The sequence below is a fragment of the Charadrius vociferus genome, unplaced genomic scaffold, assembly GCF_000708025.1.
Source record: "Charadrius vociferus isolate BGI_N301 unplaced genomic scaffold, ASM70802v2 scaffold163, whole genome shotgun sequence".
NCBI classification, from domain to species: Eukaryota; Metazoa; Chordata; class Aves; order Charadriiformes; family Charadriidae; genus Charadrius; species Charadrius vociferus.
In genome coordinates, this window is record NW_009648332.1 from 11,196,718 (window position 1) to 11,208,776 (window position 12,059).

The window sequence follows — 12,059 nt, forward strand, 5'->3', positions numbered from 1 at the left end:
ACTTCATCTCGTGTAGAATTTGAATCATCATGTTGCATGATTTGGTAAAATAAAAGAGATTGTGAAAGAGACAACTGTAAACATTCTGTTTGAAAAGATGTGCTCTTTTCAAAAGACCTTTCTGTTAGAGCCAAATAACACAAGAAGCAATATTTCCTTGCTCGAAGAGACATATACATTTATTTCTGCAAAGATTTGTTTTGGATTCTTAGTTCTTCCAGTATCTGCATTCTTTGAAATAATTTTATATTTCCATGTTGACTTTCTCTGTGCTTTAAGTTTTAATCAAAGGTTCCTTGCTTCTGATGTCGAGGAGTACTGATGTTAGCCTGTTTACATTCCACTATTTTTCCTCTGTATGGGGTGAACATTCAAATGTGGTGGTGCCTTTTTGCTTTTATCTACCAAACTTAGCACACTCTCTTATTATTGACAGCTCAGAAAGACGGTAAGCTAGTGGGCAGGATGCTGTGAATTATTAACTTTTCTTTGCACTTTGACAAATTTAGGTTATCTTTCTAAAGACAAATAATTTCTTATGAAGGAACCAAGACCGTAAATAAGGCATTGCAAACTTACATAAAACAATTTTTCACTAAATGTGGATTTAACGTATTTCTGACACACGATTTCTTTCATAGGCCTTGTATTTTTTAATTTCACAGACTAAAGTATAAGAGGAAAGATTTTTTGTTCGTGATGTTTTATTTAGATTTTTTTCTCAGTGTGTTTTTCTGTGTGGACTGATCAACAAAGCATTAAAGAATGTATATTACCACTGAAAATCCCCTCCGCCTTTTTTTCTTAGAAATGCGATTTCACAAAAGCAGTTTATTTTGTTCTTTCAGTGAAGAGCCTGCACTCAGTTAATTTGTGAGCAGATAAAACGTGCAGGAAACATATGTTTGCCAGGAAGCTTTTCTGTAATCAAAATGGTCAGCAGGACAGAAACCACGCTCTTTTCCTCATTAGGTATTAATCTTCTTCCATTAAAAAAAAAAAACAACCACACAACAAAAAACACAACACTGATTAATATATACAAACGCGAATGAATCAGAGACAGCATATGCTGCATTTGGTAATAGACGCTTACTTGAATTAATGTTTAGGTTGTGCTGGAAGTCCCAGCCCTGGCACCACCAAGGTCTTAGCAGTCGGGAAGCACTTTGCGTTCTTGGGCGGCAGACAGCAGGAACGGTGTCATCCGTAGCACAGTTTGCCTTGAAGCAATTAGCAGGAAGGCTGAGGCACGTTGATTTCAACTGCAGGAGGACAGCCAAATAAAATAGGTTTATGCAAGGTACAGTAAGGCAAGCAGCAGGTTGAACACAGGTTGGTTAGAAACTACAGCATTGAAAATATTCATGAGGAACTGCACTGGAGATACAAAGTTGCCAGTGACAACAGTAATTATTGACAGGGCCACATACTTACATGTTAAAAGCTCTGGAATGGTGCAGAACCAGGCAGTAGCATTCAGATGCCGGTTGCTCAGACTTCCATCCTGTGGCAGTGCATCTGTTTATCAGGAATTATCTCCTGGATGTAAATGAATTTCAGTCCTAAGTCATCACACCTGTTGCCAAGAGGTATTTATTCCAATCACTTGCCTAAAGCGCAGGGAGTTATTGCTTGACATTTTATAGCTCCAAAAAAAGCTGTCGTTTCAAAATCATTTGTTCAGAGAGGAGAAAATGGAGCAAAACAGTTCATTTTACCCTAAGCACTGCTATTTGGCAGTATTCACATTTGCACGGCACAAAGCTGCAATATTGATTTTTCGCTCACAGGGCCTCCCACTAGTTCTTTCTTCGATTGTCAGGGTTGCAAGATGGATTGAATTACACTTTGCTTGTTGATATGCTTATTTTTTCTTTGTTGATTGGAAAAGATTACAAATAAAGCTTCGGAATAAAGATCACAGCAGCTTTGTTAGTGGACTTTAAATTTATTTATTTTATTTGGTTAAAATTCTTTCTGCGCCATGGAGATTCCTTAGAGCAGCCTCCCCATCTAACGCACGCTGCATTGTTTTGCTTTATTGCTTGCTGCTTTTGCAATGTAACACCTACATTGCAGTCTCAGGTGTGTCCTCTGTTGCCTGTGAAGTGATCTAACGTTGCTCTAGTACTTTTAATGTTTGTCCTAATACAGAACTTCTCACAGATGCCTGCAGGGGGAAAAATTGCAGGATAAAACGCATTCGTAGTACTTATAGCAGTTGCCGTAGATGATGAAATAAGACTTGAAGGCAGCTGATCTCTGTAACAAACTGTGGAGGTCTTGTATTTGGATTCAAGGTATTTCCTAGCAGAAGCGGACGCTGTGCTGCTGGATCTGCAGGAAGGGTTCAGTGCTCGTCACAGGTAGCTCGGTGTGGGTTTCTCAGCCCTGGCCCCATAACGGTCCATACGTCTGACCTGCTGCTGCATGCGTAGCCCCGACACCTCCACGGCTGTACCTGATGCATCCCCAGCCCTCCCCGCTCTGCCCTTTGCACAGCTGGAGCCAATGTTCCCCTCCTTGCTGATCGAAACCTAAAAGTGTGGCTGTGCATCCACATGACAGCATATGTGGGGCTCCTGTGGGAGGCAGGGAAGGAGGAAGGGAGGGGGCAGCCGGACTCCCCCGGCCGGGCCCTGGTGGTGCTGCCTGCCGGGGGAAGCCCGTCCGAGTGCGGGAGATACAGGCACCATTGCCACCAGTCAGAGGGATGAGCTTTATGTGGACGGCATTAAATTTGACAGGAGCGGTAGGATGTAGTCACTAGCAGCATTATATTTGGTCCCACCGCGGCTGTCGTGATGGTAATTAATCAAAGGAGCTGCTGTATGCATGTGTGGCGGGGGCTTTGTGCGTACCCCTCTCTGTGCCCATTTCACGCCCTCACTGAGCCGTGAGCAGCTTCTGTCTTCGTTGTATTAATTTGCTGCATGGGAGGAACATGTAGGGCGTTAATGTGATGGATTCGTGTTTTAGCTCTTTCCAGCTTTCAGCTCACGATACTTCAGCAAGCCGCTAATAATAGTGTTTGCTATTGCGCATGGGGTGTGCAGCCAAACCAACGGCCAGGAGTGCATTTGAGATGGAACTGTGGTGCTTTCCACAGCAATATGGCTTCTTCCCGTATTAACCAATACTGAAACGTATTGGCAGAGTAACGGTGCTGGCCTCATGTAGGATATGGTTCCACAAAATGTAAAGAGTAAAAGCAGAGCCGGTTGCTGCACTCTGGCCTTCCCCTCCCGCTGGGGTGAACTCCCACTCAGCCAAAGAGCTGGTCCTCTGGGACCTCATCGGTTCTTCTGCAGTTGGGGGAGGTTAGAGTCGCACCGGCCCCTTGCATTAGTTTTCTGCAGAGGTTGGACAAAAGCTGGTGCTGGTGCAAAGGGGAAGGCAGGGCCTGCAGGTGGAGCTGGGGCGGCTGGGAAGATGGGCTCCGGCTGCCAGGGACCCACATCCTGATGCTGGCATCATCATTATCAACAGCTCTCTTTTGCAGTCCTAACAGATAATCGTCTTCATACAGTAGGAGTTTTAATCCATGGATCATTAATTCTGTAGAAAAAGTGACAGCCTCTGGTTCGTGTGAAAATTTACTATCAAGGGGTTATCTCAAGTTGTCTTGATCTTTTTAGATCCTTGCTTCCTTGCCTCTTCTAAAGCATCTTCTTTTTCAAGAAAAGTTTATTTTCTTTGCCTTCAAAACACCGTAGAGCTCCAACTTTCCATACTTACTAGCTGTTTCTCTTTGCTGTCACAACTTGTCTCCAGCAGCCTGCACTGAAATATTAATGGCCTTGTGCTACTGTATTAGGATGACTTTTTTTAAAAATAGGAAATATCTGTGATTCTGCTGAAAATTTAGAAAGGATTTACTATTTTAAAGAAATAGGTATTTAACACTGTGATATTACCCAACTTGTCTTCCAAAAGACAGTAATGCACACACTTTGTAAGAAACAGAAATATTCTGTTTAATAATAATACACCAGCAGCTGTGTACAAGAAAGTGTAGTATAAAGCTATAGTTGTTTTTTGATGCAATATGGTTTTTGCATAAAGAAATATCTGTAGAAGACAAAACATCTGGATGAATATCTGGAACATTTTTTTGTTTCTAAAGCATCTGATACTGCTTCCTTACTCTTAGAGAAGTTACCTATTTTTAGGAATTCTCTCAAGCAGAAAAAAATGTTAAAAATTAGAATTGTCTGAAATACATAGATAATTTTTGGAAAGGATGGGGAGATTTTATACAGTACACATCTGCAGTTTTCTGTATTGATCATTTATATATTTGTTCAAAATCTTATCTGTCTGTGGTTTAATTTATGTAAAAGATGTGGTAAGGAGCACTGAAGTTCAACTAGGTAAAGTGTTGGCGTGTATGTTAGATCTGGTGCCACAGACATGTCCATGCTGGGGACATAAAATATCTAAGCAAAAGAAACCAACTCTTCCTGAAGAAAGGAAGATACAAATTAAGAAAGACGAATGAAGTTGGAACTGTGGCTTTGGGGTTTGGGGTTTTTTTGTTTGTTTCTGTTTGTTTGTTTGTTTGGGGTTTTTTTTGTTTTGTTTTTAAATCACTTCTGCATTTGCAAATCCTGCCTGTGCTGCTGGTTACTACTTTCAGACGTGGCCTGTCTGACTGTGCCCAAACAGGGGAGGAAGAAGCAGAGGTGGAAACAGGAACGTGTATTGCTGCCATGTAGACAGGTGTCACTGTTTGCCCTGGCAAGGGGTAGAAGTGAAAAGGAATTTCCTTCTCTCCTGGTTTAAGGGCACAGCAGCAGTGGTGTAGTGATGTGACAGTTTCATGAAAGATGCTTTACTTAACACTGTACCAGGTCAAACTGTTTAAAAGTGCACTTCCTTTAGCGCACTGATGAGAGTTAGTGCCTATGTGACAGAAAAATAATAGTCCAATGCAATATATCCTTTAGGCTCAATCCCTTTTTTTGTCTTCTTTTTAGGTTTCAGCCGAGCAGCATTACCATTTGGTTTGGTTAGGAGGGAGCTCTCCTGCGAAGGCTACTCCATTGACCTCCGGTGTCCAGGAAGCGATGTAATTATGATAGAAAGTGCTAACTATGGACGGACAGATGACAAGATTTGTGATGCTGACCCTTTCCAGATGGAGAACACAGAATGCTTTCTTCCAGACGCCTACAAAATTATGACACAGAGGTAAAAATATGTATATATAATTTTGAGGACTAAGAGGAAAAATGCCTGAATTAATACAATGAGAGATATATACTGTAGGAAGTGCTGAGTTGTAGTTGCCAGTTTGCTATTCAGTTAGTACTATTTCTATCTAGTAATATTGGAAGGAAAAAACCCTACCAGCTGCAACAGAGAGGTTTGTTTTTTATTTTTAAATTCCATGAGCAAGAGTTAAAAAGCAGGAAGATAACTGCAAGGAGAATGGAAAAATTCACTTACTTGGAGATTCCCTGTATCCTTGTCTTTTAGGTGGTCAAACAGCACTCAAAATGTGTCCAAATGGCTGCTGCATTTTTTAGTAACTTCTACGTTCCCTGGCAAAGTTACACATTTCCTGTGAATGCAGTAAATCATTGCTGTAGTTCCCACATGTAAAATGCATCCAATGGAAATGCCATAATGATTAAATGCCAGGATGATTATATTTCATTATACATGTGTGTACAGAAGCATATAGGCATATAAACACCAGCTACATTATGTCTTAGTGACAGTGATTGTCAGAGAAGACAATCAGAAGAGCCAATAAAAGTGTTTTTAGTACAAAAGGTGCATCAGAACTAAAATTCACAGAAATCCCTGTAGTACACGCCACATACGGGCAGCAGGCACCTAGTACTGACAATTGTGGAAATGTCAGCACGAATCAGTCCCTGGCATTGTTACTGCCTTAAACTACAGGCCTGAATAAGTTCAGGATCAGTGAGAAGTTTTCCTGCCAGTGCATTTTTCCTAGGGTGAAAAATCTGAACAAAAAGGGGATGGGAATAACCTGGGAGATTTCTGATGCATGTACACAGATACGTCAAATGAAACATGCGAGTTGTCCTGCACGCTGTGCTCCATTTACTGTGTCCTGTTTGATCATCGTAGCACTCAGTAACATATAGTCATGCCTTAAAAATAATCTTTAATTTTGATTTCCCAATTCCCTCAAGTTTTCATGAGTGTGAGTCTTACAATTTTTTATCATTTCCATGTGAATACATGGATGTTCCCTACTTCCGCAGTGAAATATGCGGGCTACATCTCAGGCTTCAATTTCGAATGCTGGAGGTAAATTAAGGGTATCAGGCCTTTTATTCTTGTTCTGTGTTCAACCTGTGACTTGTTCTATAATCAGTAAGGGAAAGGCTCCATTGCTACGCTAGTAAAAAGATAATATAACTTCTTTAAATCATGTTTGAATTATCTTTTTGTGGTTCTAGTTCGTTGTTGTTAATTAGATCAAGCCAGATTTCCATTGAGACTGCAGCAGCAGTGTCATCATCCTCTAATCTGTCAACTCCCTTTGAAACCACCTTCAATTGCTTTTGTAAATGTAGTGCCTCTCTGTAGACCTCCTTGTTGTGTAAAATGCATGTTGTGTTTTGATCAAAGTCCTCCTTATGTTCACTGCAAATATACAGATTAAGGTAGTCAGAGACAAATATAGAGGCACAATCTTGCTTAAAGTGACATCAAACTATTACTGGAAAGCTGAAATTTCAGTGCTCCCCTTTCAATTAATCAACTGTAAGTTTATGATAGCAGAGACTATTTTTGAACTTCCCCAATCTTCCACTCTCACTCTTTTTTTCAGCAGATTAAAATGAAGTTGTGATCACATGCATGACATTGGTTCAGAATATCTATGCTCAGAGAGAGTTTTCATTTTTGTTCTTTTCTTTTTGTCTGAACAAATGGCAAAGATCATTTGACAATTTGCTTTCTATTTTTGTCTGGCATTTATAGTAATTTGGAAGTTTGCTTTCGTAGTTTTCTTTCTCAGATCCTGTCATGAAGTAGAAAAGCTGTCTCTTTTGCCTTGTTTAATCTTTTCTCAAAATTGCTCAATTTGTGCTATATTGCAAGCATAGAAGAACGTTGCAACTTTCTTACCAAATATTAGCAGTTCTTTTATTTATAATTGCATGGGTGATCATAATTTTTTGTTGTTGTAAGGCAAACTGTTGTTTGGTACTCAGCGCATGTCCTTGATCCGAAATCTCAAAGTATCACATCAGCTGTATTTTGATGCTAGCGATTGCATAGAAAAAATCTCACCTGAAGGACGATCGGCTTCATTGGTTTCATTTTTTTTACAAACTGACTAGAAAAAAACAATCTGTTAGAACATTTGACCACAGGGAAAACTTTTCTTCAATACCTATAGAAATAAGCAGCAATAGTTTCTAGATTGCTACTTAAAATCTTGCAGTGTTTACTTGTAAGGACTAATGACATGTTTTTATCACTTCAGCCAGCAGTGTTTTTACCACTGCGTTTGACCACTCAATTCAGTTTAGACCTGCAGTTAAATGTAGCTCCACGGCAATTATTAAATACTCGTCATTTAGTTGCAACATTACTCCACAGCTTTTGCACAGCAACTACATTTACTGCAGTGACAACATGAAAACACTGGCTTAATGAGATCAGTACTGTGAAATCTGAAGATTGAAAAATAAGATGAGGTTTCCAGTTTAACACAAAGCCGTGTAATCACATGCCCTGCTCCCCTTCCAGATAATTTGAGATACTAGCACACAAACTTTGCCAGTATCCACTGATGCATCAGCTCCTCTTTCTCAGAATAAGCTGCTAGTTAATCTTTTCTCCCTCCCTGTTCTTCCTTTTCTGCAGTTCTCAAAAGATTTTTAACTTAATGCTTTCCTAGGAAGCCTGACTAGAACACTAATGACTTCATTGCTTTGCTTTTACCTTTGTAAAGTAGTTATTAAATTTTTAGTCCCTGATTGAAATTACGTCCCAATTATTCTAGAATAAAGTCTTTCAGATGTATTTAGATTCCATGTAAACTTCAGACTGGCACGATTAAAATTAAAGCTTTGAAGAAAGAGACTAGACCTTTAGAAAATCCCTCTCCCCTTTCGCACTTCTCTGATAATTAACCCCGCCATTTGCATACAGTCAAGTTTGAGAGATCCTACCACGTGCTAAAGTTGAGTATAGAAATAAACTTATTTCTAGAATATCTGGTGAGGGAGTAGTGTGAGTGAGTGGCAGAGGACCCACATTTCAGGCAGCTAGATCTTAAAGTAGTCAAACTCCTTGGTGCTCCGCTGTCCTTTACCAGGCACAAATCTCCTCTGTTTCCTCTTCGTTTAAAAAGAAATTAAATGAACAAGGAAGCCGAAGATGCAAAGCAGCCTGAGGAAATTGCTCTAGTTGCTCGCTCATAAAGCGTGTTTGTGTGGCCGTAGCCAGAAACTGTGACGAGACTTTGAAGTTGATAAGGCTAACTAGTGCTGCTCTTTATAGGCACAGCAGAGACTGGAAAATTAACATGATAAAATTTACTTATGACTTAGTCTTAAGTCCACTTCCATTGTAAGTGGATTGCAGGTGGATTGTGAGTTACATTCAAACCGCCTGTGCATTTATGGGGACTTTGTGCCTCCAGTGTCAACTTCAAAGCCCCGCTCTGCAGGCTGCAACTGCAGGTGGGTGGACCATAGGTTTTTCTTAGGGCAGGCACTAAGGGTTACATAGATACCACATAGTGTTTGGATTTCTGTTGTATTAGCTTAAAATAATAACAGATATTTAAAAGTACTTGTAAGTACATACTTGAAATACATTTCAAAGGCAAAGGCATATTGTGTATGTAATTTTATAGTGGAACAATAAGCTGCTAAGATGCTTTTTTGCCTGCTGGGACCTTTCTCTTCTGAATTAGAAATATGTTTTTTTTTTTTTAGCAGGAATAATTTTTCCTAGTCCTAAACTTTTTCTTAAGGAAAAGTTCCCTATTATTTTAAAGATTAGATACCATAACTATCTTTGTGATTCCAGTACGGTGCAATTAGATGATTTTTTTTGCCTGTGTATTTAAATAACCACTTGGGTAGTGTGGCAGATAACAATTTTGAATAATACAATTTTAAATCTCAAGAAATCCAGTATTTAAAAAATGTCAGGTCCATTCCAATTTGTACACCTTATGTTTTGAGTGATTTATAGTTATATGTCTTGGTGGGGCTTGTAGAAAATTAACATTTTGTATTTAAAGAAAATACAGCCTATTAACTCTGAATCTATGAAATTGTTTATTTAGATGCAAAATTCAAGCATTTAATGTTGACAGACAAATTAATATTAGCTTTAGAAAGAAAATATTGTTTCCCTCTTAAAAAAGGCTAAAACACCTTGAATTTTTAAATAGGCATTTCTAATCTGTGTTCTGATACTGCCAAATTAATATTAGCTTCAGAAAGAAAACATTGTTTCCCTTCTTAAAAAAGGCTAAAACACCTTAAATTTTTAAATGGGCATTTCTAATCTGTGTTCTGATACTGAGAGCATAGTTGCGATCATTAAAAAGAGGAACAATTCAAAACGTTTAGAACTTCAGACTTTACAGACCATGCAAACATCCACATTAAAAACTATAATCTCACAGTTGGTGTATTCAGTTTGGTTTTGATCTGCAACAGAAAGGCGGTTACATCAATCCCACACTGAAATGGCCTTGAAATTCTATTTTCATCTACAATTGATACTATAATTGTAGATTTATGTGATCTTTACGTCTTTACTAAACATATTTAATCGGTATAATTCTGCTTTTTAAATGTGCACAAACAAAGCAAACCTCATTATAATGTGCAAGCATAAATATAAAAATATGTTAGATATAATACATGAACTTAGGGAACTGCAATTTTTTTAAAAACCCTTCCCTTTTAAAACATTGCTGCAGAAAAGTAAAAGGATTAAAAGAGGAATAAATCCTCTACAGCAGCGAGTGGTTTTTCTGTTGCACGTATCCTGTTCTATCTATAGCACATGCAGCACATGTACCTTCAATTACCACGTCCATCATGACACCAGTGAAGAGTTCATGCTTGGGTTTTTGTTACCATGAACTTTTCTCACGTGGTAATACTCTTAACCTGTTACGTCCATCATCTCTCCGCAAGACAGCTGCGCTTAAACGGAGGGTCTTCAAAATGTAAGCAAAGTGCCTCCTGCCCCACAGAGCGATCAAAGGAAAGCTGAAGGAAGCAGCCTTTCCATTTCTTCTCCTGAGACTTTATTTTTTTTTTCCTTAATCCTTCCCAACGGGAGAGTGGGAGAATGGAGATACTCATTCTTTTCCACCTATTCACATGTCCAACAAATATGTCATTTTGAAAAATCCTGTATTTAGATGAGAGTGAGACATTTTTGAAAGAAACAAAATGAGTTCTTCTCTGAAGACGATGCGTCTCTGAAGTCCTCCGTCTTGTTCCTGCTTGTCAGGTCTGTAGAGGAAACTTTGTCACACCATATTAGTGTCCTTCCAAATGAACAGAAATTTGGTCTGATCCATAATGTGAGGCAATAAAGAAAATCTTCCTCTGGACGCCAGGCTTGGATGGATAGTGGGTAAATCTCCTATAACTGATGAATCTCACTCATCAGAGTGAAAAGGTCTAGCCAGAAGCAAACCTCGGACAGGGTGTCTTTGCTGGTAGAGGGCAAAACCTGCTGTGGGGTCACCGCAGAGCTGAATCGCAGCCTTTGCAAGACTTCCGCAAAGAAGCATTTCAGTGCCTCAAAAATAGCTTCCGCAGACAGGGCCCGTGGTTGATTCAGTGTTTAAACTGTAGCACGCTTTAGATTTGCATTTCTTAATGTGACTTAAAACAGTTTCCACGGACAGGATTTTATCCTCTGCCATTCACAAATGACCGTGATTGTGGTAATGGCGCACTTTACTTCGGGGGGTCTGCCAGGCTCAGACAAGGGCTCTGCTGACCCCTGCTGCTATCCTTGCTTTTTCCCTTGCTTTTCCTTCTGCAGCCGAAGATTGCCTCCCTTTGCTAAAGACATTATGGAACGGAAAGTGTCTCAGAATAAGAGATACACCTTACCTTTTTCTATTTTCTGGTCACTAAGAGCTTGCGTATCTGTCCTTTTTGTGTCAGGGAAATACCGGTGTTGATGCTAGGATAGCACAGGCTGATGTGATGTGGATAAGGTACGTCCTCAGAATTTATGCACGCCAGAGTTTCTGTGGTACTGATGCTGATCTCATGTACAGGGTCCTTCTTTTGCTTTAGCTTGCCAGCTGTTTCTGTTTCAGCTTGCTGACAACTGCTTCGCAAAATATTTACCATACAAGATTATCAACATTCGATGTCTTTTTTAAGCATCGTTTAAAAATGAAGGCTTGTACTCATCTGAAACAGACGTAGGTCTTAGTATGGCAGTCACCCCCGTGAGTATTTTGATGTAGCAGAAGCTTAAAATGCTCTTAATTTTTAAACTAAGCTTTTTGCAATACTGGGCCATGGCTGGACTGATTTTTGTTTTGGTTTGGTTTATTTTGTTTTCTGTGTGTTAGTCACAAGACTTAGTTATGACTCAAATGTAAAGAAAAAAGCAGAAATACATGAAGCCTATTTTCGTGAACCAGGCATAATCACATAGCCTAGAATATTCAAGAAGCATGCCGTATTCCTTGGTTTTATTACAGAAAAAAACAGTAATGCCTGTGACTGAGAAGAACCTTATCTGGCATTGTGAATTTTCACTATCATTAATTCTTAATATGAAAAGAGTAGGTCTAGTTTACTCATTAAAAGTAGGAGGTTTTATTAATGGGGTTGTTCCATCATGGCATTACTTAATAAATTAAATACAAATCCTCATATTATGAGGTTCTGAGCAGTCAGGTAAGGTGAAATAGCAGTCAGTGGTACTTGATCATCTTTTTGCAGCGTGTTCTGTTATTATTTCCTGCAGAAGAGATTATATTACACATGTGCAAACACATAACACACACGTGGTGTTGTAGTAACGGAATTGGACAAGCTACAAAGGAAACAACAAAA

The 12,059-nt window shown here is 39.3% G+C and overlaps 1 protein-coding gene across 3 annotated transcripts in view; it reads left to right on the forward strand.

Annotated features, from left to right (window-relative positions):
- LPHN2 (latrophilin 2) overlaps positions 1–12,059 on the forward strand; it is a 128,426-nt gene that overhangs the window by 51,347 nt on the left and 65,020 nt on the right. For all 3 annotated transcript variants that reach the window (XM_009884700.1, XM_009884701.1, XM_009884702.1), the window contains exon 2: positions 4,983–5,196. In XM_009884700.1, the coding sequence (XP_009883002.1) occupies positions 4,983–5,196 (214 nt within the window). The remainder of the gene's footprint in view (positions 1–4,982; positions 5,197–12,059) is intronic.